At 52.9% G+C, this 27,860-nt stretch overlaps 1 protein-coding gene across 2 annotated transcripts in view; it reads left to right on the top strand.

Annotated features, from left to right (window-relative positions):
* The window catches only part of GRID1 (glutamate ionotropic receptor delta type subunit 1), a 699,728-nt gene that overhangs the window by 126,975 nt on the left and 544,893 nt on the right, over positions 1-27,860 (top strand). For both annotated transcript variants that reach the window (XM_043596765.1, XM_043596766.1), the window contains exon 3: positions 25,934-26,218. In XM_043596765.1, the coding sequence (XP_043452700.1) occupies positions 25,934-26,218 (285 nt within the window). The remainder of the gene's footprint in view (positions 1-25,933; positions 26,219-27,860) is intronic.

Genomic DNA, 27,860 nt, shown 5'->3' with positions numbered 1-27,860 from the left:
ACGTGGGGCTTGAACTCATGAATTCGTGAAATCATGACCTTAATGGGCTGAGCCACCCAGGTACCCCTCACACGGGTATTTAATCTGTCTAATCTTTTCATTAGCTGTGCTGAGCCAGGGTGGATTTGTGACAGCAGAGCCAGAGCCCCATCTGAGGCTGACACAGCTCCCACCCGAACAAGGCTGCCTCACACTTAGCTGGTCTTGCTTCCTGTCCCCCTGACACCAACAGACACCATGGTCTCTGCAAAGGTCTGGCTGAAGTGCTCCCTCTGGTTATCCTAAGAAATTATACAGAAGGGTTCCGGCAAGTGAAGAATTTTAGATGAGGATATTTATCAGAGCCGGGCATTAATAATAAATGCTGCATGATTTTTTTATTAGAGGAGCCACATAAATGTGGCTGCTTCAACTTTTTAACTCTCTGAACGCTTGAAGTTGGAGGCCACTCGGCTGTGGGAAAGTGTGGGGCTAATCAGTTCCCATTCATATGCAAAGCACTCCCTTAGCTGAGTTCATCAAAATTCAGTCGTTTCTTAAAAAAAAAAAAATACTTATAGACTTCCCCTCCCTGCAAAGGACTGTGAGGAAGATGGATAGTAAAAAATACAAATTGTTAATACCCTGAAAAGGAAGCCTCACTCTGAGCCCTGCTAAGCATTCTTTATTCTTTGAGAAAAACTTAAAAATGGGCATTTGTACCATAGTGTTCTTCCCTCCACTAAACCCTCCTCCTTGCATTCCAACTGCTTCTCACTGTTTCTGTCCTTCAGAGGCTGGCCTGATTTGTCCCACTGGTGGTGTAGTGGTGGGGAGGGCAGGACATAGAGTAGGCGAGGAGGCTAGGCTGTACCAAGTCCCGCCTTGCCTCACCTCACCTGGTACTGTGCAGACTCCGGGCTTATGAAACATCATTGAGTCTTTACGTCAACTCTGTCCCCATTATAGAGACTGGAAAACCAAGGCTCAGAGAGATGCCAAAAGAGTGCCAGCTGGAGAATCCACAGTGTATCAGTTCCCAAAGGAGCAATGTTCCTGTGTTTGGAGGATAAGAGCTGCTCAGCCTTGTGTTTCTCATGGCCCCCATAGGATGGCTGTTCTGTTACTCCAGGCCCCTTTCTGGCCTTCCATTGCTGCATTCTTACAGAGGAGGGGAGTTAGGATTCGGGGTTCCCACGACTTCTTATTCTATCTTTTCTTCCCCTCTCTGATCTCCAAGTGCAGTGAGAACAGTGAGAACAGGGCCCCCCAGTCCTCAGGAGGGAGAAGAGCTGTCCGTGCAGGTGCACATGAGGGTTTGCAGTACGGGTTCAGCCCTCACTCTGTCTCCCACTCCGCAAGCACTTATTGAGTGCCTTCTGTGTGCTGCTCATGGGGAGTTGTGGTAACAGAGGCTCTGAGTGCCTGCTTTCTTGGGGAGGCAGACTGACAAATGTGGATTACTGTGGAGGATTTTGCTGGTGAGTCAGTGAACCGCACGGGATAGGTACTGGATCGGCATTGGGTGGCTAATGACCCCTGGGGGTGGTTTGTAATAGCTGCTAGCCCTCTGCTGCCTCCCATAGTAGCAAATATGCTTTTGAGACAGAGTTGGAAGAGTTGAAAGGGTATTCTTCCCATTTGTCAGCTGGGAAAACCAAGGCCCTGAGAGACACCAAGACCCAACTATGCCGTTCATGCAAAACATCAAGTGTGGTCCTGTTTGGACACCTACTGTGAGGTGGTCTCTTTGTGGGTGCTTGCGGTGTGAGAGAATGGTTGAACAGTAGGACCCCTGTGCCTGCTGAGGCTCGGTCTGCTCCCAGCTCGAGGCACAAGGGTTTGCAGGGTGGGGCTGGAACAGGGTTATGGGTGGCCTGCTGGTTCAGGGGTCATTAGAGCTGGACTCTCTGTCCTGGGTGCAGGAGGTTAAGAAGTTGTCTCTGACTTTGCAGGAACTGGCATCAGACCCTCTGCTACCCTCCCAGGAGACACTCTCCTCAGATTTTCAGGCAAATTAATAGGGACTTCAGCAAACCAACCATTTCCATTTAGAATTTTAAATCGATCGTGGACAATTTTCTGACATGCATGTCTCCTGCCATTTGCAAAATGTGCATCACAAGCCCCTTCTGGAAGCCTGGCTAGCAGGTAGCGTTTCCTCTGTCCCCAGCCATCACTACAGGTTTCCAGGCTTGCTGGAGCCAGAGTTGTGTTTAGAGACCTTGGAAAGAGCCCAGTGTTGAGAGACTCGGTCCTCAGGAAAGTCTCAGGGAATCTGGGATGGCAGCTTGGAGGGATGCAGGGCCACTTGGTGCCCATCACTGTCTACACTGCAGGACAGTGGTGAGTGTGCATCGTTCATGTACCCATCCATGGAAGGAGCCCGTCTGCCGAAGCTCCTTCCTGCCAGTCCTGGGCAGAGGATGAATAGATAGCTGGGACATGGCCCTGTCTGGAGCAGCTCACAGACCAGAGTGGGAGGCAGCTCTGGGAACACAGAGAAGGACCTAGGAGAAATCAGAGAATACTTCCTGGAGGAGGTGATAATTGAGCAAGTTCTTGAGGTATGAGTAGGAGTTTATAGTGGCCAGGGGAGAATTCCGAGGGTTGAAGTAATAGGGCATGCAAAATGACAAATCTTGAATGGTGAGGTGGTTCAGGTGTGGAGACAGAGGGGAGTGCATACTTCCTTGCTCTGGGCTTGGTGTTGATGGTGGCTCATCCAGAATTGATCAGGAAAAACCATAAGAGATCTGTCTGCTGCTCTTGCATTGTGTATCATGTAACCTGATGGCTTCTGGGGGAGGTGAGGATTTGGGGAGAGGTGGCACAGGGATTCCTCTTGTTCTTTTCCCCACTCAGAGACTCATTTCCTCATCTGTGAAATGGAGATCATGATGAAAACTCCCACCGGTGGCCGTGAGTATGACCAGAGAATAGTGGGGGCCAGTGGTGGCTCTGTCCCCTGTCACTCTTTTGGTGAGGCGAGCAGAGGCTCTGGGATGGGGTGGGAACTGTAGGGCCAGGCCAGGTGGAGTCTGGAGCCAGGTTGAGGAAGCGGGGGCAGGTTGGGCTGTGTGAAGAGGTGGGTGTGCCAGACAGATAGGAGGGCTGAGGCAGGGAGGAGGAGTGTCTTCCATTAACTGGGTCCCAGGAGCTTGGGATGCCCTGGAGGGAGTTGCTCCATAACTTACTAGCAGTCATTTTTCAGTCAACAAACACCCGTAGGGCCTGCTGTGGTGATTGCAAGGTGAACCAGACAGGTGTGTCCAGGTGCCGAGAGAGTGCTCTGAGAACAGGGCAGGGTGTATGGTGGCTACATCCTTACAGAGGACATAGCCTCGACTGGGGGCTGGGGCAGGTCAGGGAAGGCCCCTGGAGAAGAGGTGTCCAGGCCAGACTTGGTGAGGGGGAGGCTGTGGAGGAGCCTACGGCAGGTGCCAAGGCCAGAGTGGGAGGACTGGCCTGGCTATTCAGCCCCCTGGACTTTGCCTTGGCCATGCTTTCAGGGCAGCATTGGGGGTACAGTGCCTGCCTCTGCTGTCCTTTCCAGGAAGCCCTCCTGGAGGGTACAGGGGTTGGGGAATGGGTGGGATGCCTGAGAACTGCAGTCACTCAGCAGAGCATGACTTGAGCCTCACTGGGGCCCCCACAGTAGAGCAGAATCCAGGAAAATCCCATGACTTCCAGCAGCAGTAGACAGAGGTGTGAGACAGTTGTATAGTTGTGTGTTCCAGGCAGCGCTGGGCATGACAGACCTCCTTAGGCATTAAGCTTCCATGGGATGGAATGATGGGAGTCCACTTGCTCCCAGAAACGCCTCCACTGCCCCCTCCAGATCATAACAAAGTACATGGAGGACACCCTGAGGGTTAGGCTCTGTTCCTAGCCCATCATACTACAAATCTTTGACTTGTGACAGGGTTATGTCTTCATAAACCCATCGTAAGTTGAAAATATCTTAAGTTGAAAATGCAGTTAATACACTTAACCCTCCGAGCATCAGAGCTTAGGCTCGCCTACCTTAAATGTGCTCAGAACACTGACATTAGCTTGTAGATGGTCAAACTCGTCTAACACAAAGCCAATTTTATAACAACATGCTGAGTATCTCCTGTAATTTATTGAATGCTGTACTGAAAGTGAAAAACAGAATGGTTGTAAATGTGTTGCTTTTTTACCCTCGTGATTTTGTGGCTGACCGGGAGCTGAGGCTCCAGGCCACTGCCAGCGTCACAAGAGAGTATCATACTACACACCGTTAGCCTGGGAAAAGATCAAAATTCAAATACAAAGTACACTTTCTATTGAATGCTTATTGCTTTCACACCATTGTAAAATTTAAAAATTGTTAAGTCCGATCACTGTAAATCGGGGACTATCAATATTTACTCACTTAGCCCTGTGAATGTGGGTCTACTATTAGCCCATTTTGTTGGTGTGGAAATTAGGCACAGAGAAGTTATGTGTCTTGCCCAAGGTCACACAGCTCACGAAGGGGCAGAGCTTGGCTTTGAACTTGGCAGCCTGACTCCCTGTTCTTACTCAGAACCCTACCCCCTCTTTGAGTGGTCCCTGGTGTTTTGGGGGCCTCCCTTCTGCCCAAGGAGGTGGGGCACTGTCCATGCTGGCCCTGTGCACTTGCTGGGGCTGAGTGGCTGGGGTTATTGTGGGAGGCATGGAAGGTATATGACTGGAGAGACTGAGGGGTTAGGGGACCGGGAGGCATGGTTACAAAGTAAAAGTCCTAGAGGAGGTCACAAGGGGCCCCTTTCCTGAATTTCACATAGTCCCTATTTTGAAGGCACAGAAGCCCCTTCTGGACCAAGGTGGCCCCTCCCCACTGGGGGTGCCAGTTGCCTCCATACTGCCCACCCTTGTTTGGGGCACCCTTGGGCAAGTAGAGGATCTGGAGGGGATTACCCCTCTCCTTCATTCCCTTGCATTGTCGTTTTTTGGTGTTGAAGACACTCCATATTCCAATACCTGAAGCCCTTAAAAATCCCGCCTCGAGGTACCAACTCTTTAAAGGCAAGAATTGTGTTGGGAATATGAGAGGAGAGCGGCCGGGGCAGAAGGGGAACACGTTTGTTTCCTGAGGCTGACCTAGTTCCCTTGGGGGTATACGATCTCCTGAGGTCTCTGAGCTCGGCTGTGGGCCGCAGCTCATGAATACTGTTGTCCCTATAGGACACTGGGGACCCAGGAGGGTGACTTTGCTCTGGCCTTGGCTGAGCATATCCAGCCCCTGCGATCCTTCATATGGGGCCGACACCTGGCGGCTTCGAGTTTCCCGGCCAGGGTGTCAGGTGGAATTAACTGGCAGCGGGGACAGGTGGGTGTTGATTGAGGCTGATTGCTGGGAGGCAGCGTCTGCAGGCTGCACAGAGCTATTTCCAGCCGCTCCAATTGTATCAAGGAGGCTTAATCCTTCTAAGTGCCTTTGTGCTCTGGCAGTGTGGAGTGAGGGTGGGGGGCCAAGGCCGGAGCAAGGTCAGACTTCCCCTGGTTGTCTGCATTTGCCCTCCCTTTTATCCACCCATCTACCTGTCCACCAGTCCATCCATCCATCTACCTCCCATCCGTCCACCAATCCATCCATCCATCCATCCATCCTTCTATTGTCATTCATTCCTTGCCTCCTTCAGTGTTCACTGAACTATATGCCAGGCACTGTGCTGGGACCCCAAATCCTAGGCCCTGCAGTGGCTCATGGTCTAGTGGTGGGGATGATCCACTGAGGCCCCGTGATGGAAGGGAGCACTGGCTTAGCTTGGGAGGTGGTCCACAGCTTGAGCTGTGTCTTGGGGACCACGCAGGGACTTCATGGGTGGGACTTGGGCTGACAGCCCTCCCTGCAGAGGGCCAGCATGGATGAGGGCTCAGAGGTGGGAAGAAGGGCAGCAGAGAGCAGGAAGTCGCCTGTGTGATGCAGCATGAGGGTGGGGCAGGTGTTGGGGACAGGAGTGGAGAGCTGGATGAGGCTCAGTTTATGAGGGTGTTGGGCCAGGCCTTGGAGTGGCAGGTCCCATAGGGATGGGGATCCTTGAGGGTTTTAGAAGATTGCCTGGGTGAGGAATGTGCCAGAGGGACAAGGCTGGAGGCAGGAAGATGAAAGGACCATGAGTTCTGCTTCAGAGCCCTTCTCCCTGCCTTGTGCTGGGACCCTCTCTCTCTTCTCAAAGAGTGTAGGTTGAGCCACTGTCCAGCTAGCTCTGCGGGAGTTCTTAATGCTGGGCCTGTGCATTTCCTGAGGTACCTCAGGCCCACCCTCTGCCCCAGAAGGAGGGCCTCTTCAAATAGGATACCGCTGTCCTGTGACTTCTTTTTCTTGACCACACCTCCCACTGCTAGGTCCCTGCTGTCATTCCTCTCCCCACCAGGAGGTGGACCCGCTGCCACCACACTCAGCCCCACGGGCAGCCAGGGGAGGCACATCTTGGAGATGACCGCATTCTCCTGGCAGTTCTGTGTGTGTCGTGGGCTGTTTCTATGAGCTGCATAAACACAGCTCAGGGTGGCTCCTGCCCCAGGTGTCTGGTTACGCCGAGAAGGGTGAACTGTGGGCACCGGAGCCTGTGGGGGCGGGGCACGCAGCATCAAACCAGGGAAAATGGCAAGGCCAGGCATGGCGTTTCTCCACACTCATCTGTCCTGGTGACCTCTGGCCCTCAGTTTCCTAATTAGCGCTGCAGGCTGGCTGGACTCAGGGTGGGCTGTGGGAGAGATGCGGTTGGGTCATCTATCTGCTGAGACCGCTCCTCCGAGCTTCTTCTGAAAGGCAGGAGAGAGGAGGTTGGCTTGGACTCTGGGGTTCCTGCCCAGGGGGGCCTCTTGTTGCTGCAAAGACTCCCACTCCTCTGGGCAGCACAGAGGGTGGGAGGGTTGGGTGGGCTCTGCCTATGGTTCTTCCAATAGTTTCACATATGTGTCAGTTCTGTGTGTGTGTGTGGGGGGGGGTATGTGTGTGCTATGGGTGTGTATGGTGCAGGCGTGTGTGTGTGTGTGTGTGTGTGTGTGTGCGCACGTGCATGCGTTGTGTATGTGTGTTATGTGTGGTGGCCAGGGTTGAGTGGGAAGGAGCAGAGTGTTCCCCTCTTTCCAGGTGTACGACCCTGGGAGTCTTCTGGGATGTCTTTGATGTGATTCTTCTCTTTTATTCATACCTTCTCCTTGCTCCTTGCATTTTGATCTGGGCCCCGTCAGCCCAGCTGCCCAGTTGAAGGTCCGTAGAAAGGGGGTATGAATCTGCGAGTGCTCCCAGCCTGACCCTGGCACACACATACTGAAGGCTTATCTGCTCATTAGCAATGTTCTCAATCAATGGAAACTTAAAGTACAAGTACCTCAGGTCAGAGCCATTTTTGAACTTTAAGAGATGGTCCTGTCACTCAAAGAGGTGTGGATTTCCATGCTGTGAAGGTAGATTCTTAGCAGATCTTCCCGTGTCTCTCTCTGACAACCTAGGGCCCCTCGGCTTTCTTGTCCCTGCTTCAGGCTAGGCCTAGGGTGGGGCTGGGGGCCAGGACAGCAACACCTCTTAAGGCACCTCCAGACACTGCTGTCTCCCAGCCACTGCCAGGTGTCAGGCCTCCTTCCTTGCAAAAAACGTGCTTCAAAGGAGAGTGCAAATTGTGGTGAGCAACGAGATAGTCCTTGTCTGAGTACAGATCTGCCTAAACACTATAAATATATGTAATTCTCAGCCTAGCACGGTGCTTCCCTTGGTGTTATATCCTCGTAAAAACCATTCAAGAAGTCACCCACTTAAGGCAAAAAGGTGTTGCATTTGCTCTGGGCATCCACCTCTGCTGATGCCTCAGCTGCAGAAATGCAGGGAGTGAGTGGAGGCGGTGAGCGCCGCTTGGATCTCAGGTCTGTGGTTTACCTGGGGCCCTAGCCAAGTCTCTGCGCACGTCCAGCTCACTTGCCGGCCTGTGGGAAGGACTGGGAAATGGCATCCCTCCTTCTTCCTCCCCCTGCTTCACACCAGGGCCCTCAGCTGGACAGCTTGAGCCACAGTTCTGTAGGGCAAAATCAATACGTGGTATGTGCTAGTCCTCAGCACCTCCGCTTGATCTAACTCAACAATTTCATTCATTCCTTCAATAAACATTCCCTGGTCACCTGCACCTTGGGGATCCTGTAGTGGCCTTAACAGTTTGGTGGCAGAGACAGAGGGCGATCATTCAGAATGACAGGGGCCAGACTGAGCTGAACTCTGTGTATGTGTGTGTGTATGTGTGTGTGGGGGGGTGGTTGAGAAGGTCCCGGGAAGCTTCATGGAGGGCACACTTGAGGTGAACTTTGAAGGAGGAGGAGGAGAGGGACAGGGATCTTGGGTGTTGGTGTGACAATGGCCAGTGCTCTGGAAGGCTATGTTGAGGGAGTGCATCTTGGGTGTATTATGGATGTCAGCTGATTGTCTCCCCAGGTGAGGTCAGGGTCCATGGAGCATGATGGAGGTGCAGGGCTCAGGTGCTATCTGGGAGGAATGGGCTGGGTCTGACCTATTTGTGTGTCCCCCCTAATCCCATCATTCCCAGCCTCCATATGGCCCTCCAGAAGCTGCCATACTGGGAAGGCCCAGGCAAGGCTGGTAGGGTAGGGTAACTATGGATCTGACCATGGCCAGGATAGGCAGCAGCAACCCAGCACCCACGTCTTCTTGTATCTCCTTCTGCACATTTCTAGGCTCTGAGCTTTAGGGATCATCTTCCTATTAATTGTGTGGGAGTGTGGGCAGCCGGGGTGGGGAGTGATACTCTTCTCTGGTAAGCCTCTGCCCAGACAGGTGCTGATGCATAGGCTCACTCAGCTGGTCGGCAGCACTTTCCTTCAACCAGTAGTTTAAATAGGTGTAGGAAGTAGTTTTGTGAGTCTGTGTATGTTAGGAGTGTGGAGGGGGCATGAGTGGGTGGGAGTTCTGGGGGTTCGGTAGGATGTGGAGGCCAGTTAGTGGGGATATGTGCTTGGGATGAGAACAGGAAGGTTTTCCTTCTTTCATTTTTCTGGGGGACTTTGCACATCGATCTATTGCCTGTTGGTCCTTGATCTTTACCTGCTGCTTCTCGGTCTTCACCTGTACCACTTGGGAGTGTGGGAATGGCAGGATCTGCAAAATCAGACTTACTTGAGTTTGGACTCAGGCTCCATTGCCTTTTGCTATGTGACCTTAAACGAGTGACTTGGCTCTCTAAGCCTCAGTGTCTTCGTCTGAAAAATGGTGACAATAATCCTTACCTCAGAATTGTCAGGCAAGGGGCGCTTGGGTGGCTCAGTTGGTTAAGCATCTGACTCTTGACGTTGGCTCAGGTCATGATCTCACAGGTTCGTGAGTTTGAGCCTCACATCGGGCTAGGCACTGTCAGTGCTGATTCTCTCTCTCTCTCTCTCTCTCTATCTCTCTCTCTCTCTGTCCCTCCCCTGCTCACGCATGCTATCTCTCTCTCAGAATAATAATAATAAAAAAAAAAACAACTTAAAAAGATTGTAAGGCAAACCAAACAAGAAAAGGAAGGGGAGCTGCTGTGAACAGAGCAGTTTGCTCAGGAAGGTAGGTCTTTCCCTTGGCCCATTTTGCCCACAGCATCACTGTGTCTCTGTGATGAGACACAGCACATGGTTGTCACTTGCTGCCCGTGCCACCTCAGCCACATGTTGGAGAGCAGTCTCTGGACCGCCTGAGGGGTGCCCACTTTTGTGGGCCTATGGAAGGGCTTGTCCGAAGGGCTGAGCTGGACTGCCCTTCCTTGGGGTGGAGGTCCCTGCAGAGGAGATACAATGCTGAGGAGGCCGCAGAGTTCAGATATCTCCAGATCTGCCCAGAACCATCCCTGCCAAATCCTGGCAGGGGTCAGTGGGCTGGAGCATGAAGCCGCCCGCACTACATGGGGAGTCTCAGTGCCACGTGGGTGTGTGTGTGCTCGCTGGTGTGTGGGGCGTGTCCTGCTGTGTGTGCTGGTGGCCGTGTCCTCCCACCCCTTTGCCTCCTTGTCTCTCTCCAGGGAGGGTGTCTGCGCAGAGGAGAGAGGGGCGCTGACTTTCATGGCCAGGGCAGGGCTGGAGCTGGGCTTCACTTCAACCTCTGGAGCTTTCTAGGCCTAGCCATCCAAGTGGAGCCTGCTTCATAGCAAGAAAATGCCCCGAGGGAGTGCAAATCACAACGAGTGCATATCGTGTTGGGATTCTGGGGGCAGGAGGGTGGTTCTCGTCGGTTTTCAGAGCCTCCCTGTTCTGGTTCGATGTGCCACAGCGGCCTCCAGAAGCAGGCCTGCGGCACGGAACAGGAGTCCCCAGGCTCCTCTTCTGGCCAGCGGAGATTCACACAGGAGGCTGGCGTGCCCCCACCTGGTGATGGTGCTGTTCTGTGCACGTGCCCCTGGCACTGCCAGCTCCTGCCTGGATGATGGTGAGGAAGGGGCGCCCGCTCCCTTCCAGCTGGGCTCCAGGGAAAGGCTCACGTACCGACTGTGCCCACTGTGGCTTGGAGAGTTTCATGACGTGGCTCTGCCCACACTATACCCTCTGTCCCTGTCAGCGGTCTTACACGTGATCAGTCCCGGTGACAGACCCCCTGCACTTAGGGTCTTCCTTCCACTCTCATGCCCTGCGTGGCAGGCCGGCTCTCGTGGAGTGCATCTTTTAGAGGCCTCTCTACGCCATTCAGGAGGCGAGCCTACCTACTGGGTGCCAGGTGTGCCTGTGTGTCTGCGTCCCTCAGGCTCAGCCCCGGACGTGAATGGCCTCCATAGGGTTTCCTTTAGGGGCAGAGGTGGGTGAGGGGCCCGCTTTTCCTTTCCAACCTCATCCACTCTCCTCCACTGGCTCCTTTCCTGACATACAGTTCTCTCTCTTAGAGCTCTCTCAAGCCTCTGGGGACATCACAGACGCTGACTGCGGGCTGAAGGGCTGGCCTTACTCCCCACAGGGCCGGAAGGCACCAGCTCCTATCCTGCCCTGCCCCTTGGGCCCTCAGCCCAGGCTTGGGGTGGGCAGCTTGTGCCTCTTGGGAGGCCTGAGTTCTTGGCCTCATACTCACTAGCGGGAGGGGGGAGGTGGGTGGTCCACACCTGACAAGAGACCTCACATTGCCAAACCTCAGCTGTCCCCACTGTAGAGGGGAGGGATGGTGATGCCCTCCTAGGGTTGTGGAGGATGTCAGGCAATGGCATGTAAGGGTAGCGTGTGCCACTAAGCGACAGGTGCCTCACCCCTAGTCCTGCTGGCTTTGTGGGGGAGCCTGGCTCCTAGGTCTGCCTGACTGCCCGCCCCCCATTCTGTGCATCTAGCTGACTTTGTCCTCTGACCTGCAGTGGCCCTGACTGTCTTCCTTGCCTTCTGCCTCCATACTTCCTGGCCCAGGTCCTGCCAGGACAGGGAGCAGGAGGAGTCAGCTTAGGCCTTTAGTCTTCTTGCTGTGTCCTCACTGGGGCCATTTTTCCATAGGTAAGCTCTGAGCAGGCCTCGCCTGTGCTCAGGAACCCTCCAAGCCTCCTTCATGGGATCAAAACAAAGCCCCTCAGCTGAGCGGGCAAGACCTCCACTCTGAACCCACCTTCCTTGTTTCCCTCTCACCCCAGCATGAGTGGCTCCCTCCTGGCAGATCCCCAGATGCCATTCATGTGCATGCCTCGGCTCATGGCATGCTGCTAGCCTAGTTGCTCTCTTTCTCTTGGTTCCCTTTTTGTCTGTGTTCTGTCCCGGCATCAGCTGCCCTGTCCCCCGTGAAGCCCCCTTGCCATCCCAGGCCTCATGACTACCTACCCACACTCCTCTTGCCTGACATCCCTCCATGGATACGGGACCACAATGTCCCGGCCCATGCCCCAGCTCCCTCTCCAGATGGCGTTTCTAGGACCTGGGGCCATATTTGCATCCTCTGTGTTCCTGGCATGGATCCTGGCTGGGCACATAGTAGGTGCTTGGAGAGATTTATGGTGGCCTCTGGGGCTCTGGGTGGGGGGCAATTGAATTACCTAGTAGGGAGGACCTGGTTCCCAGTCAGTCTTCTCATGCCTGGAAAGGTGCCAATGGGAAAACAGCCCCACTGATCACGTTTCTCTTAAGTTCCTCTCTGGTTTGTGAATTTTGTTGTATTTTTCAATTTTCTCCAAGCATCTGCTACTGTGAAATTTTTCATTATCACTGGCAAGGATCCCCTCTCATCCCTGCTGGCTGCAGGAGATTTCTGATTTCTCTCCCTGTCTGCTCCAAAGCACCTGGGAGCCAAGGAAGGTAATGTCCCCAGGCCAGCTGGGCACGTTTTTGCACATCTCAGGAGTGAGCCTCCTCAGAGCTGGGCTCAGCAGGCCTGGCCTGAATGGCCAGGGTGGCATGGGCCATTGTCTGTGTCCTGAGGGCTTTGCTTCCTTTCCCTGGTGATGCGGGGAAAGCTGCCTTCGGGGGCTGGGCCAGTACCCACACCAACCCCGTTACTTGGGAGACTGTCAGGTGGTGGCTGCTGGGAGCTGAGGCAGCTGCCCCCTCTAGACTCATTCTCCAAAAGTGGCACTGTCTCTTCAGTTTTGGAGGCTGTGTGCTGTCATGATGGCTGTTAGGATGATAATGAGATCGGAGGTAGACATCAAGGCCATGTGGAGCCTTGGGGTGAATGAGAAAAGCAGCTGCAGGCTTTGGGAGGTAGAGGCCAGGCTGGGTGTTGCCCCACTTGTCCCTGGCCAGCAGAACTGCCGCTGCTGGGGAAATGCACAGGAGGGCCGAGGGTGGCCTTGGGCACTCACAGGCAGCCTGATTTTGAACCTGGCTGGGCTGCTTTCTTCTCTGGTCTTACTTAGTTCACTCCTTGTGCAGATGATCAGTTAGTTGTACTTCCTGGTGGGGGCTAACTCGTTTGAGTATTGTTAGTATCCTAGGAGGTAGGTGCTGTGGGTCTTGTTTGTGTGTTTGCTTTTGCTTGGTTAAATGCATTTATCTGATTTGGAATCACTGTGGTTAGCCTGTGTTCGAGGTGGGGCATGTTCGAGGAGAGGGTGTGACTTACCCAGAGCCACACGCAGCCTGAGGCACAGAGCAGGGATTGGGGTGCCCGGACAGTTCAGCTCTGGCACCCGTCATCTTACCGCTGGGCTGTTCCATCTCTCTAAGAGGGAAAGAGTGCTTCGCCCAGTGGGCTGGACAGCAGCCCGCCACCCTCCCCTTTGTGTCATTGGCTGTCCTCTGCAGCCGTGTGTGCCTAGTTTAAAAGAAGCTGGGAGGGAGGGTACTAAGTACCTGATAAGTGAATGAATGATGGATGAGCGAATGGATCCTTCCCAAGGGGGAAGGAATTAGCATCGTAGAATTGATTCAAGATGTACTTTGTGCCAGAGGCTTTGTTTTCATGTCTTGTGTGTAATGCGGGTGCTGTGACCCATTCCTCCTTGTCCTCCTACTTAAATTTTTTTTTTTTAACGTTCATTTATTTTTGAGACAGAGAGAGACAGAGCATGAACAGGGGAGGGGCAGAGAGAGGGAGACACAGAATCTGAAACAGGCTCCAGGCTCTGAGCTGTCAGCACAGAGCCCGACGCGGGGCTCGAACCCACAGACCATGAGATCATGACCTGAGCCGAAGTCGGACGCCTAACCGACTGAGCCACCCAGGCGCCCCTTGTCCTCCTACTTTAAAAGATAACATGCCACCGATATTCTGAAAAGGGACTGGCCCAGGCTCCTGGATGCTAAATGACAGGATAGGGCTTGGGCTTTGTAATTGCTGCCTCCTGAGAAGAGTAATGGGCTGAATGGAAAGAAGTTCATTTGTAAGACACATGTCAGGAATTTGTGAAGCCCCCCCCCCCCCAATGTTCTGTTCACAATCAGCTGTGGGTTCGGACCAGTAAGTGTGGACACCAGCCTGCTTGGACCGCTCCATGTAAGAAGCATGACAAAGATATGATGAACACAGCAGGGCCTTGGGGTATAATCAGCCCCATCTGTCACAGCCACCTCTCTGGCTTCGCCCCAGCTCCCCACTCCTGCCCTTACCATGTAGGGTGCTGTGTGGCAGAGAGGTCAGGGAGGCATGAGGGGCTGCCTCTTGCTGTCTATTTTCCTGGATTTGGCTGCAAGGCATGGGGGCTTGATGGCAGCCAAGGTGGGGGGCATCTAGGCTGGGCAGAGTGAGAGAAGGGGCTGAGCTGTGGAGGGGTGGTGCCTAAGGAGGGAGTCCAAACACCCTGTTTGAGGGACATTGTGCAGGTGGCAGGTGTTGAGCTCGACTCCCATCTGGAGGTCAGGCGTGGCCCTCCCAGTGGGAGAGTAAGGGAATGTGGCAGGATGGACTAGTGGCTTATCTGGGTCAGTAAAGCCAGAGGCTGGGGGCTCAGTGCTGGCATCCTCCCCTTGAGAGTAGGCTGTCCCTGCCCATCGGGATGGCTTCGGGCCAGTGCTTCAGTGCTGGTCTTCACCAGGTGACAGGCCACAGAGTAGCACAGAGGACTGGATCCATTCGTATCTGACCTGCACAGGCTGTTGAGGTGTGTGTGGGCATCCCTGTGGGCACTCACCCTAGAGACGGACCCACAGAGTGGTGACGACCTATTGCCATTAGGTTTGCCTGGTGAGAGCAACCATCTTGGGCTGCCCCTGTGATGGCGGGTGGACCAGTGTCAGCAGCATGCCCATCCCCCATTGTCCTATTGTCCCTGCTGCTCCCCTGAGGCATCTGAGTGTCCAGCCCCAGACTTGGTGCTAGGGACAGAGAGATCCTTAGGGGTCAGTCCAGTATGTGACAGAGATCTACGAACAAACAATGATACTGTTTGAACTGCACTTGTGTGTAAAGCAGGGGGACAGTAGAGGCAGGGCCTCTGTTGTCCTGACTGGGTGAAGAAGGCCCCTGAAGAGGAAGAGCCACTTGACCTGGATCCGGAATGGTGAGTTGCGTGCAGGGGAATGCAGGTAACAGAGATATGAATGTGACACAGGCAGGATAGCCTCCGAGTCCCTGCTTTGCACCTCAGAGCCTGGAGGTTGCCTCTTGTCTGTCCGTGGGGAGGCCAAGTACAGGATTAGTGCAAGATTTTGGAGCTAGAACTCAGAGCTGGAGCTTGGCAGGATGGGGACATTTCTGTGCCCTCCCAGTTTTTTTGGAAGGGGCTCAGGCTGAGAGGTGACACTTGTTCCTGTGACACTAATCCTCTGTGGGTGGAGAGACTGGAGTGCTGAGGGCCTAGTAGCTGGGCATCCATGGGTCAACTTCCAAACCCAGCACGGGGATTGGAAGCTGAAGCGTAGACATGGGGTTGTGTCCCTCCAGGGCAGTCGGTCCTACTGGGGAGAGAGGGCATAGACTGGTGGGGGAGAGAGATGCACATGCACACACACACACACACACACACATCACGTGTGCACTCTGAGGGAGAACTGAGGCTCAGCATGTGAGAAACAACAGCAGGGAGAATGAGAGAGTAAGCCAGAGAGAGCTAGAAAAGTCAGACATAGGTTGAGATGGGAAGGGAGATCCAGAAGCCTCACTGAGCTTCAATTCCCCGTCTCAGAGGGCTGTTTTGGGCCTGGAAGGAGCACAGGCCAGGGGGTGCCTGGTGACTGGATGGCCTTCACTTTTGGAAGAAAAATGCAGGTGGAGGAAGGGGAGAGGCACACATGGAACTGGCCTTGGGCAGCTCAGGGCTGTGGGCGGGGCTGAGGTCAGGCTTCGTGATCCGGCCTGTTGGGTACATCCATCCTTGGCCTCTAGCTCATTTATTCCTTGTGGTGGCCCTAGAGATGGGGCTGTTATTAGCCTGTTTATAAGTGAAGGCTGAGGCTCAGCCAGCTTAAGTGACTTGCCTGAGAACACACAGCTGTAGCAGTGGGCCTGCCTGTCTCCTGGGCCCCTGTGTCTAGCTTTGGGGTGAGAGGCAGCTCAGGGTTTGAACCCAGGCTCCCCTGTGGCTTCGGGCAACACCCTAACTGTGGGTCTCTGCCCCTGTCTAGAGTGAGGTAGTGGTACCCACTTCCCAGGGAGGCTATGGGTTCAGTGATTAGATGGATGGCACCTGGTGGCAATCTGTGGCCAGGCTCCCATCTTCCCGTTCCACAGTCCAGCCCAGACACTGCCACAGTCTTTTCCTTCTCACTCTTGCTCTAGAGCTGAAAACACCTTCTTGGGTACTCTGAGGTATGGCCATGCAGGGGTGCCCCATGTCCCTTAGTGCGTGTTCCGGGAACACCGAGTTCTCCAGAGACCTCTCTGTGCTGCTAGCTGTCCATTGCTGTTCTCTCGGAGCCAGGCTGCCACCCGGGCTCAGGCCCCGAACTGTCCCTCCTCCGGGGCCCGTGGAACCGGTGCTCCTCGGATCTGGCTGTGTCTCTCCCTTGCCTCGTCGGCTCCAGAACAGTGCTGTTGCTTCCTCCAAGGTTCCAACTCTCCTCTTCCTCTAAGCAGTCCCTCCGTCTTGGGCAGGATTAGATGAAGTGAGTATCCCATGGCGCCCTGGCTCAGCCATGCAAGGATTGTATTCTGAGCCAAGTCCAGGAGGCCCCAGAGCCCACTCACTGTACTGCCCAGAGCTAGCCCTGCTCTTTGACAAGGCAGACTTTTCCATTGCATCATTCCTGACATGTTTCCCATCCCACGGATTCTCTGGGTGACTCCTTTACCTTATAGCACTGACATTTCCAGCTTTTCACTCATTCTCTATGCATCTGTGCTTTCACTTACTCATGCCTTCCGTGAACATCCCCTGACCATCTCTTTATCAGGCCCTGAGCCTGGAGATACAGAAAGCCATGAAACTCAGTTTCTTTTCTTGGACCCTAGGAATTAAGCATGAAGTTAAATAATACATGCTTGATAGAAGTATGCTAGGGTGCAGTACTTTCCTTCAGGGAAAGGGATGATTAATTTTCCTTAGCAAGGGGAAGTCAAGGAAAGTTCCATAGAGAAAGAGGCATTTGGGGTAGGTCTTGGAGGAGAAGTAGGAGTTTGAAGGTCATAGTGGTGGAGGAAGGGCATTTCAAGCAAAAGGAATCTGCATGTGCAAAGTTAGAGTTTAGGGTGGGTGTGGTGACCAGCGGAGAGCACAGGGCTTGTGAAAGTTGGTCAACAGATGGGTGCCATGCTGGTGTGTGGAGTTGAGGGGTACTGGGGGATCTCACAAACTGGACTTTGACTGCTAGGTAGTGGGGAGCATGGCAGGTACTTTGGGGCATGCTTGGTTGCTGAGCTTTGGTCTGCAAAGTGGGTTGGAGAAAGAAATGCTGGGAGGCAGGGAGACAAGTAGGCTGATAAGAGATGTGAGCAAGTGTAGGGAGTGGCATTTGGAGGCAGGGTGAGGGGCGTCCGGGAAGGGAGGTCTGGGCTTGGGGTGCAGAGAGAGCCACAGGAGGTTCCTGGGTGCTCGGCTGCTTTCGAGGTTCTCTCAGTCTCCCAGGACTTGTCACTGTCCTGATTTAACTTCCACAGTGTAGGCTTTGTGCGAATCCGGCCTGGGAGCCTGGCGTTCCATTGGCGGAGCAGTAAAAATCATTAATGAGGAGCTGGAGAGCTATAAATAAGCCAGCACGATCCCACCCAGTGTTCCCTGTGTTTCCAATCTGCGGGAGCAGGGAATCAGTTTTGATTCATTAATTGGCATAAGGATGAGGCCCCAGAGATTGGCATGGTGTTGCCAGCTCTACCCCACCCTCCTGGTTGTCTCTGTGCATCTTGCCTGCCCCAGCTGCCCACCTGCCTCAGGCTACGGTCCAAAATCCAGTGGGACCATTTGGCCCTGCTGCTGTTGGGCCCCTCGCCTGGGCTGACCGTGAGGCCAGAGGGGTGTGGGATCTCCTACCCTGGGGGTGCTCCGGGGCCTCAGGCCCAGCCAACTTTTCTCCCACTGTCCTCTTGGCACCTTGTGAGCTTTTGGTGAATTAAGAAACTCCCCTTCTCCAAATTTTGGAACATGGCTACCCTTTTGGGAGGACATGAGTATCTGGGGACCTTGGTAGGTTTGAAAACTCTGTGTCACCAATGAAATATGGACCCCCATAGTGCTTCTCTTGCGGAGTTGTTAGGAGTATTAAATAGTTTGTTGCTCTGCTGTGCTGTGCCGGGCGCTGGGCCAGGGGCTCGGAGGGTAAGCGGTATGCAGGCTCTTTTGCTCATGGGCTCATGGTTCAGAGAAAGATGACTGGCGGCGGCTGCTCAGAATAGTCCACAACTGCAAATGTTGGTGGGTGGTGTGCAGGCCAAGTACAGCAAGGGAAAATAAGGGTTGTGGAAAGTTCTCTTTGGGGGGTGACGGTTACCCACAAAAGCACAGAATGAGAGAGCTAGCAGGAGGAGCACTGTAAGCAGAGGGAGTTTGTAGAGACCCAGAAGCGGGAGAAGCAGTGTCTGAGTTACAGCACGACAGCCGCCTGCCTGGGACACAGGGCATGGGTGTGGGTTATGCAGGGCCTTGCAGGGCCTGTTTGGGGATGTTGATTTTATTTTAAGGCCAGTGGGAAGCTAATGTGGGTATTAACCAGGGACAATACAGTCTGCTTGGTGTTTCATGAAGGCCATTCCACTGGCATAGATGGTGTGTAGATCCCAGGGGGAGGTTGAATGCATGTGGGTCCAGTAGGGATGTCATAGTGGTTTAGACCAAGGTGGTGGAAGAAAGTTGACAGACCCAAGCATATTTTGGGGATAAAACATCCAGGACTTGATGATGGCTTGGATGCAGAGGGTCAGGGAGAGAGAAGGGTCAAGAACAAGTGGTGGAGAGGGGTGCCTCTTTTGAAGAGATTGGTGACCAGGAGGGACAAGGTCACACCCCAGGGACCTCAGTGTTGGTACACCAAGTTTGAGTTGCCAGTGAACTCAGCAAGGGAGCCTCCCCTGGCTGGGGGTTGGCAGCCCAGGAGAGGGCTGTGGGCTGGAGCCACAGCTATGGAACCATCCACATGGCTGAGGTTTAACTTGTAAAGGGACAGATCAAATACAAGGAAGGTTGATGATTTCGTAGAGAGAGCGCGTGACTGATGGGTGAGTGATGGGTCTGGTCTGGGAGAAGGCAAGAGGTGGGAGCACCCAGAGCTCCTGGGCAGGGCCCGGCCTCTGATGGGAGAGGCTGTCTTCTTCAGCTTCTAACACAAATGCAGACAGATGTGAAAATGTGGTGGCAAGAAGTGGAGTGAGTTCCTTTTGATTGCGGCTTCCATTTATCCATGAAGAATGAAGCAAGGTCATCAGCTGAACTTGGGGGAGAAGTTGGGGAGGTCTGAGAGTGGGCAGAGAAGGTGGTGGAGAGGGTGTAAGGTGAATGGCAGGGTGAGGTAGGTGACACAGCTTTGCAAGGGTCACCACGTTGTCGGGCACGTGGGTCTTTCTGACTCTCCACTGTTTGCTCACAGACATGGGGAAGGGGGCTGACCCCGGGTTGGGATTTCACCAGCTGTGCCACGTAAGGAGAGAGAGGGGAGTGAGGTTGTCTGCAATGGAGTGGCTGTAGTGACAGATGGACAGACACTGAACTGAGCAAGGAGATGGGAGTGAAGGCAGGAGGAAGCCACTGGGAGTGTTATTTAAGCAGGTCTGTAGGACAGGATGCGCAAGAGGGAGGAGGTAAAGACCCTGGTGACTCTCCTCTTTGGGGGGGTGCCCTTTGATGGTAAGTGGCTAGGGAGGGTCGATGTACTATAGGGACCAGAGCTCTAGCACCTGCCTTTGTCTGGTACTGTCACCCATTTCCCCCCACCATTTGATGGTATTGTTTACCTTTTAAGTGTCTTAATAAAACATGAAAAAAATATTTATTCTTCATAGATCAATAATTTACTATGAGTTATGACAATACTAAATTTGGTCAATTATTCATTGACTATAAAGTATTTATAAATGCTACCTTAATTTAAAGCATTAGCCATTAGAATTCAAATATTAATAAAGCAGTGCCAGCTTAAAGGAGGAAAGGAAGGGCACCAATAATGAGGGTGGCTCAGGGGAGGGTGAGTGCTCATGGCTGTTAAGATGATTACGATAATGAGCTGTCACTGGGAGCCCCACTTACGGGGCAGGCAGAGGTGCTAGAGCTCCTGGGGCTGGCCTGCTGGACCCCCACCCGAGAGAGAGACCGTTCCTTCTGTAGGGTAGGGCGAAGCCCTGGGCTGCCCAGAGCCTGGCTCTCCCATCTGCTGCCTGCTGAGATGAGCAGAGCCTTGGCAGGCTTCCCCGGGCACCTCTGCTCCTACCCAGGTGGAGTGCCCTCCCTCTTGCCTTGTCCATCTGGAAGAGTCTCGTGATTCTTGAAGGGGCTAGCCAGAGGCCAGTTGGCACGTGAGGTTGAGAGGCCCACGTGGGTGGATCTCACTTACGCCGGGCCACATCTGGTCTTTCGGGAGGAGCAGTGTGGATATGCCAGGGGCACCTGGTGGAGGGGAGGCCTGGGACAGCTGTGGCCATCATTTCTGAGTGGTGGCACCACAAATTGTCTCTTCTAGCCCAAGGCTTCTGGGGTATTGCTTCTCCCAACCAATTTTAACCTGAGAATTTTCCAGGAATCCTGATGGGGATGGAGAAGACTGGACATGAAACGGGGTAGTACCTGGAGTGACCTCAATGTCTGGGGATACTTCTCTTCTCAACAGTGTCCACCTGCAGGCACCGAATGACTTGATACGGCACGGATTTGCTGTCAGCAGAGAGAGAGGCCTTGTGCCTGCCGGCCAGCTCCTCCCCTGGGGCCTGCCCTGAGTGTGGAGCTGTCCTAGGCATTTCTGTCCAGGGAAGTGCTGGCTAGCATTAGCCACAGAATCCTGGGCTCTGTCCCCTGCTGGCCACTGTCTCTTCTGGGACTGGGTCTAGAGGCTCCTGGTGGTCTGCTTCTGATGATCTCTTTGCTCTGTGCTCTCTGGCTAGGTGGCCCTGGCTGACCGGCCAACCCTCTCTGTGCTGCAGTGTTCTCCCCAGGAGATCAGAAAGCTCACACGGGGTGAGAGTTCTAGAGATCCTGTCTGTCCTGTGATGTAGCTGGTGCTGTGCCTGCCACGACTTACCCTCAGAGTCCTATGTCTGGAGAAGCCTGGATCAGCAGGATGCTGGCATCTCAGGGGACACTGGCAGGAACTTGATTGTGAGGCTGTCCCAGAATGCTGGCAGAGCCCATGGGTCCTCTTCATTTGGGCCCAAGCTTGAGCTCTGAGCACCCTCTTTCTCCCGATTCCTGGGATGCTGTTGGGCAGTGCATAGATCTTTGCAGAGACCCTCTGCTCTCCTAGGCCACCAGGCTTGGGGAGGGGGCTCGAAGCTGATCATCACATTCAGCTCTGCTTCTTGCTTTCCCAGCTGATGAGCCACTCTCAGGGTGTCCTTATCAAGCCATCAAGCATGCATTGTTGCAATCAAGAGAGAGATCAGCTTTATGACCACATGATATTGGAGGCAAAGAATTATAACAAAGGCTCTTATCTTGTAGTGAGCTGCGGAAACACGTCTAAGCAGGAGAGGTAATAACAGTGGTGACTTCTGCATCCCTACTGCGTGCCAGGCGGTGTGAATGGCTCTTCACATACCAAGACCTTTCACGGAATGAGCACAACACCCCTGTGAAGTGGGCGCGATCATTGTTACATGACAGAAAACACAGAGGCCCAGAGAGGGCCGGCACTTTGCCCAAGGTCCCACAGCATGTTTGTGGCAGGGCCCAGACTCAGACTCAGGCCAGGGGACCCTGTCACTGGGGTTCAGCATCTCTCTCTGCACTGGGGGTATGTCCTGTCCCGGAATGAGCACACAACCTTGATTAAGCTAATAGCTGATTTGGCTTTGATCTGATGTATTTTGATCATATTATTTTTATGTTAGGAGCCTCTAAATAACCATCATTTCAACAGTGCCCCAATTAGCAGGCCATTCACAACGGATTGGAAATTGACTTGCATCGGGCCTCTCCATTAGTGCCTGGGAGAAGCTTCCAGCCTTAATTATCCACCCAGTTTCCGAGGCTGGCGGCTTGAGGAGTTTGCATGATGCTGCAGGTGGCTGTACGAGAGGTGGGGCAGTGGTGCCCACCTCTACGGCGAGGGCTGTCAGCAGCAGGAGTGAGGGCGCTCTCTGTCTTAACTACTGTTTCTTGGGATCCTGGGTATGACTTGGGTGGGGACGTTGATGGGGGAGATGGGGATGCCCAAGAAGAGTGGCAGGAAACTGACTTCTATTTAACCTCTTTCCTGTACACAGCAAGGGTTGGCACTTGCTGTCCATGTCCTAAGTCCATGTTCCCCTAGCTCTGCTGGGTAGAGATTCTTATCCTCATTTAGAAAATGGAGGCTCACAAAGGACCCATGGGCTCTGTCAGCATTCTGGGACAGTCTCACAATCACAATCCTGCCAGTGTTCCCTGAAATGCCAGCATCCTGCTGATCCAGGCTTCTACAGACCTGGGACTCTCAGGGTAGGATGTGCTAGGCACAGCACCGGCCACGTCATAGGACAGACGGGATCACTGGAGCTCTCACCCCATGTGACCAGAGGAGCCCAAACCAGAACCTTGGTTAGTGAGATTCTAGGGCTTCGTCTGCTGCCCTGGTGAGCCCAGGCCCAGCCAAGAAGTTGGTGTCCCTGGCTACCAGCAGGACTGGGGCAAAGTGACCAGTCAGGCAATTGTTCCCTGAGCATGTTCTTGCTGCCTGGCCCCTGTGTCTTTGTCATGCTGCATCCCTCTGTCATGCTGCATCCCTCTGTCATGCTGTTTTCCTTCATCTCAGCTGGTTTAAATCCTCTTTCTCTGAGACCCTGAGGTCACCCTTCTCTGGGTCCCAAGGAGCTTCATCTCTCCTTCCCCACAGGCTGAATCATGGGGTCTGCCTTCTTGGTGGATCCAAGCTTCTCAGAATTGGGGCTGGTGCCCTTTGCTCCCCCAGTGCCCAGTGCAGGGGTTTGCACACAGTAGGGGGCGCTGAGTATATGTATGAAACACACAGAGGGGAAGGAAGCAGTCTGCAGTGATGGTGGGATGCCTGCCCAGATGGGGAAACTGAGGTTCAGAGAGGTTCAGTGACTTCAGAACCGGCGTATATGGAATGGGCACAGGGTTTGCCATCAGAAGTCAGGTGATGACCTGGGAGGGAGTTGGATGGGGTGGGCAGTGGAGGGCCGGGAGTGAGTGATGGCAGCCAGGAGCACTCTTGTGGGTGTCCTGGGCTGGGTGTCTGGACAGCTTTCCATCCTTGTGATGTCCGGTTTATTTTGTATGATTACTTCTTAGAGTTAGAAATTCAGTGTATTGGCATTGAAGAAAGTATGTACCAGAGAATAAAGAGAAGTCAATTCAGCATCACCACACCTTGTTCTTTTCTTGCCTTTTGGTGTTTTCTCCTGCCTTTTCCATAAGCAAGCTTTTTATCTAGTTACAGTTCTGGGGTGTGTATAATTTCGTGCCCTGCTGTTGTCACTTAGCTGCCTCTCAGAAGTGTTTTTTAGATTGGATGACATTTCAGTTCAGCACTGTCTCTTATTGGTTGTGTGGCCTCACAACTTGTTATCTGGAAAATGGACACAATGACACATACATAAAGTACTCAACACACACACACACACACACACACACACACACACACACACACTCAACAGTATTTGGCACAGGGAAAATTCTCAGAAAATAGTCCCTCCTCCTATATAGCTTCACAACTTACCCATTATTGGAAGATTATTTTTCTTTTCTAAAAGAATGATCTGTTCATGACTCGAAATTTTGGCAAAATATGGTAAAGAAGGAAAATCAGTTCAGGCCGCTTGTAAAATGCACTTTTAGCGTTTTGCAATATTTTCTTCTGGTCTTTCATGTGTGTTGAGTTTTATTTAATCAATGTAATAAAAGACATACAATTTTGTATTATTTTAACATAACTTTTTTATGACAAGCACTTTCCCATGTTACCTTAGTATCTTCATCAATAATTTTAAAGGCTACATATGCTTTCAACAAATGGAGTGTTTTTCATAACCACTCATCTATCTGCATCTTTTAGATTGTGAGCAGTATTTCAACAGCATGGATAAGTATCCTATGAATGTTTTGGGATCCAGAGCCACTCCCATAATTTTGATAGGTGCCTAAAGGGGAATTATTGACCAGAGGGCATGAAAATGTCCGGGCTTACTGCATTCTTGCACCAGTCTTTGCCGACTGCCATGTGCTGGACACGGTGTGTGTCTAGGGAAGGATGATGAACAGAACAGGCACATCACATGGCTCCCTGGAGTGTGTGGTCCTAGGAGAGACAGAGAATTACACAAGCCATGCATCATGCCCTGATAGGGAAAGTGTGGGTGTAGGGGGAGCTCAAGACAGGGGGTTGCTGGCCAGTCTGGGGATATAGAGTCTGAGTCTTGAGTATTCACTCAAGTTGAAAGTTGCAAGAGGGAACAGAAAATGTGGAGGGTTCCAGGGGCTCAAACGGGGCTGGTTGGCCTGGGCATAGTGGGCAGGGGCATGTGAAGAGCAGGAAGCTACAGGCATTGGGAAGCCTACAAGACTCTGTCCCCAAAGCTCTTGGGAGCCACTGAAGGCCTTAAACAGGAGCATGATGCAATTGGATTTTTGTTTGGGAGAGAACTGCCATGTGAAGCTTGCATGGGAGTTGGTCAGAGCATTTGGATGGCTGTGTGACTCCAAGAGACATCAGAGGATCTCATTTCACCATCCCTGCCCCTGCCCCTGCATTATGTATGGGGGTTGAGGGTCCAGCAGGGAGCACTGTGGGCATTTGAGTCACCGTCCTGCTGATGCTCGTGAATGTGCCCAGTGAGCGCCCTTGCGTGGGGAGCAGCCGGCCTTTGGGGTTTGGAGGTTTGGAGGGCCTCCCTCCTCCCTCACCTTCCCAGGCTCCCACTGCCTTCTCCTTGGGGTTGTTTCCTCTGCTCCTGGTCTCCTCTCAGCCTTGTCTGAGACGTTTACATAAACCCAAAGGCTCTCAACCGAAAGAACCGCATTGTCAAAGTTGCTCAAAAGTCTGCTGTCTGCGGCAGATGGCCTGCTGACATTCCCAGGCTGTGTTTTGAAGCTGCATCTGCTCTCCCACATCCCTCCATCACATAAGCATTATTAATAAATGTTTGCTTCAAAACCAGAGCAGTGGGTTGCAGTGTTGGGTGGTGCATGTTTCTATTAATTGGTCTGATGTCCCCCAAAGACATAAGTCTGTGGCTAAAAGGGCACCCCTCACGGATACTGGATGACTTCAAAAGATGGGCTGCGAGGGCCTCAGCCCAAGAACAGGCTGCTGGCGGCTCCCTCCCTCCCTCTCCTCCTCCACCTAGGTGCCATGCATCTTCCTTTGTTATTATCAACTGGCTTTTGAATAATCTTGGGCTTCTGGAACTGACTGCTTCATCTGGGGTTTGACCCAGTATTTTATGATATAAATTAAGTGGACTTGGCCAGAAGACCTAGGAGTGCTGTCTTTTTTTTTTTTTTTTTTTGCCTGAAACCTGAGTCCTCTGGGGTAAGTGTCTCCCTGACTTTCTGATGTAATCTATTCCCTTCAGCCTCAATCAGTTCGGTCTAGCCAACAATCATAGCGCACACGGTATATTCACGGCTTGTGTCTTGGCCTTGGAGGCACACAGATCCACAAAATGAGTTCTTGGCTCTTAAAAGGCTCACATCCCAGGTGGAAACAGGATGGCTAATTTAGCAACCCTGATGGGTGTCTCAAGCAGATGTGGGTTGGATTCTCGTCCTACCGTCCCTCTTTGAGTAACCTTTGAGCAAATGATTTTGCCTCACCCAGCCTCCATTTCCTCATCTGCTGAATGGGTGTAGGAATATCTGGGTGGCAGGATCCCTGAAAGCATCAGTGGGACTCTGCATTTGAGAGCTCCTGGCCTGGCTCCGGGTAGTTCTGTCTCTGGAGGCAGGCAGCATTTCTTGGGGCCCCGGGCATGAGCTGCTAGGCATGGGCCATGTAGATCGAAGCCAGTGCAGCATTGTCCCCATGCTGACCCCTCCCTCTCTCTTCCCTCTCTTTCTAGCCTGTGACCTCATGACCCAGGGGATTTTGGCCTTGGTCACGTCCACTGGCTGTGCGTCTGCCAACGCCCTGCAGTCACTCACAGATGCGATGCATATCCCACACCTCTTTGTCCAGCGCAACCCAGGGGGGTCTCCGCGCACTGCCTGCCACCTGAACCCCAGCCCTGACGGTGAGGCCTACACGCTGGCCTCCAGACCGCCCGTGCGCCTCAATGACGTCATGCTCAGGCTGGTGACAGAGCTGCGCTGGCAGAAGTTTGTCATGTTCTACGACAGCGAGTATGGTGAGTTGGGGGCAGGGGTTACTCTGTGGCTCCTGGGAGGCATGTTGGGCATTGGGAGACCCGTGAGCCAGGCCATTGGCTGGTGGCTGAGTGCTTCAGAGTGGGCTGGGTGCACATGGTGGTTGGGGGTCTGAGCGGTATGGGTCTCGGGGTGCTAGGGCCTAACCTTGAGCTTTGCCAGTGGGGGAAGAGCTGCAAAAACAGATCTGTAGACAAGCACGAATGTTGCCTAGCAACGACACCTTATCATGACAGCTGAAGTTTGAATCATCTTAGAGTTTTCAATAAAATATTAATAAACTGCTGGCAGGGATCCGAAGGGCTGCATGTAGGTAGAGGCAGAGGCCGGCCAGCACGGTCCTCCCAGAAGACTCCTCTTCAAAGACTGTCCTTCACGCTGGACGGTCACCTGGCCCTCCCAGCCCCTTGCCTCCCTCTACCATGGTCTGCCCTGAGTTTCAGAGTCTGCCCTGAGTTCAGAGTTTCAGAGTCACTGCCCTGTGACTCTGAAACCTATGCCATCACCTATGCCTCCCCTGGGCCTAGGTCAGGGGAGGGGCACCCTAAGGGTCATGGGGCCAGGTAAGGTCATGTGGATGTTGCTAAATGTGGCTTTTTTGAAGACCTCCCATATGAAAAAGAAATCATACTTTGTTAAAAATGCACAAAAATGGGCTTTGGAGAAATAGTTTTAGGTTTTCTTATGGCTGCTCTGTGAAAACAGGCCAGTCCTACTCCCAAGATGAAACAGTTTCCGCATTATGTGTTTTTTTTAAAAAAGACTTAATTTTGAGATAACTGAGATTCACATGCAATTATGAGAAATAATACAGAGAGATCCCATGCACCCTTCACCCAGGTTCCCCATGGGCAACACATTGCATAACTCATATCGTATCATAAGCAGCATTTGACATTGATGCAATCCAGAGACCTTTTTCATCCTTCTCCAGTTTATAGGCACTTGGGTGTCTGTATTCACTTCTGTGCAATTTTATCACCACTAGGTGACCACTAGGGTCAGGACATAGAGTAGTTCCCTCACAGGGATCCCTGTGTCACCCTTTTATAGCTGCTGCCACTCACATTACATGTCTTTAAAGGGTCTGGAGACTGGTAAGGGTCAGCAGTCCCATCGCTGGGGCCTGGTTGGAATGAATGGGCCCTCGAAAGTCCTGATTTGTCTCTTGGTGAAATAATTCCTTTGCCAAGAATGTAACTAAGAAGAGAAACCAGCATATGTTTGCATTTGCCTAAATACTCTGCTTCTCTAAGACTGGAATGTTGTCCCCAGCTCTTGAGCAAATATGCTGTTTAGAGTCTTCCAGGAGGAATTAGAAGAGCAAACAGTCACTGCTGAAGTGAAATGAGGTGGTGATGGAGACAAGGGTGACTCAAGGCTTCAAGCACTTGAACTAGACTGTGTCCAAGGCCTGACCTCTCCCTCCCACCTGCAGTCAATCTCTGGCCCTGGGTGGTGGTGGTGGAGGGCATTGGAGGTCATGGCATAGCCCCCCGGAGCCCACAGGGTGTCTCTCAGAGGCTCAGCCTTCCCTGAGAATGCTTCATACTGATGTTTCAACCCAGGAATCCAGTTTGCTCTGAGGCTGGGCTGTTGGGAGGTGTGGACACCGCCAGGGCT

This window comes from Prionailurus bengalensis, chromosome D2 (assembly GCF_016509475.1).
Source record: "Prionailurus bengalensis isolate Pbe53 chromosome D2, Fcat_Pben_1.1_paternal_pri, whole genome shotgun sequence".
Lineage (NCBI taxonomy): Eukaryota > Metazoa > Chordata > Mammalia > Carnivora > Felidae > Prionailurus > Prionailurus bengalensis.
The sequence above is the reverse complement of the archived record's forward strand: the minus strand, read 5'-3'. Positions and strand labels throughout refer to the sequence as shown.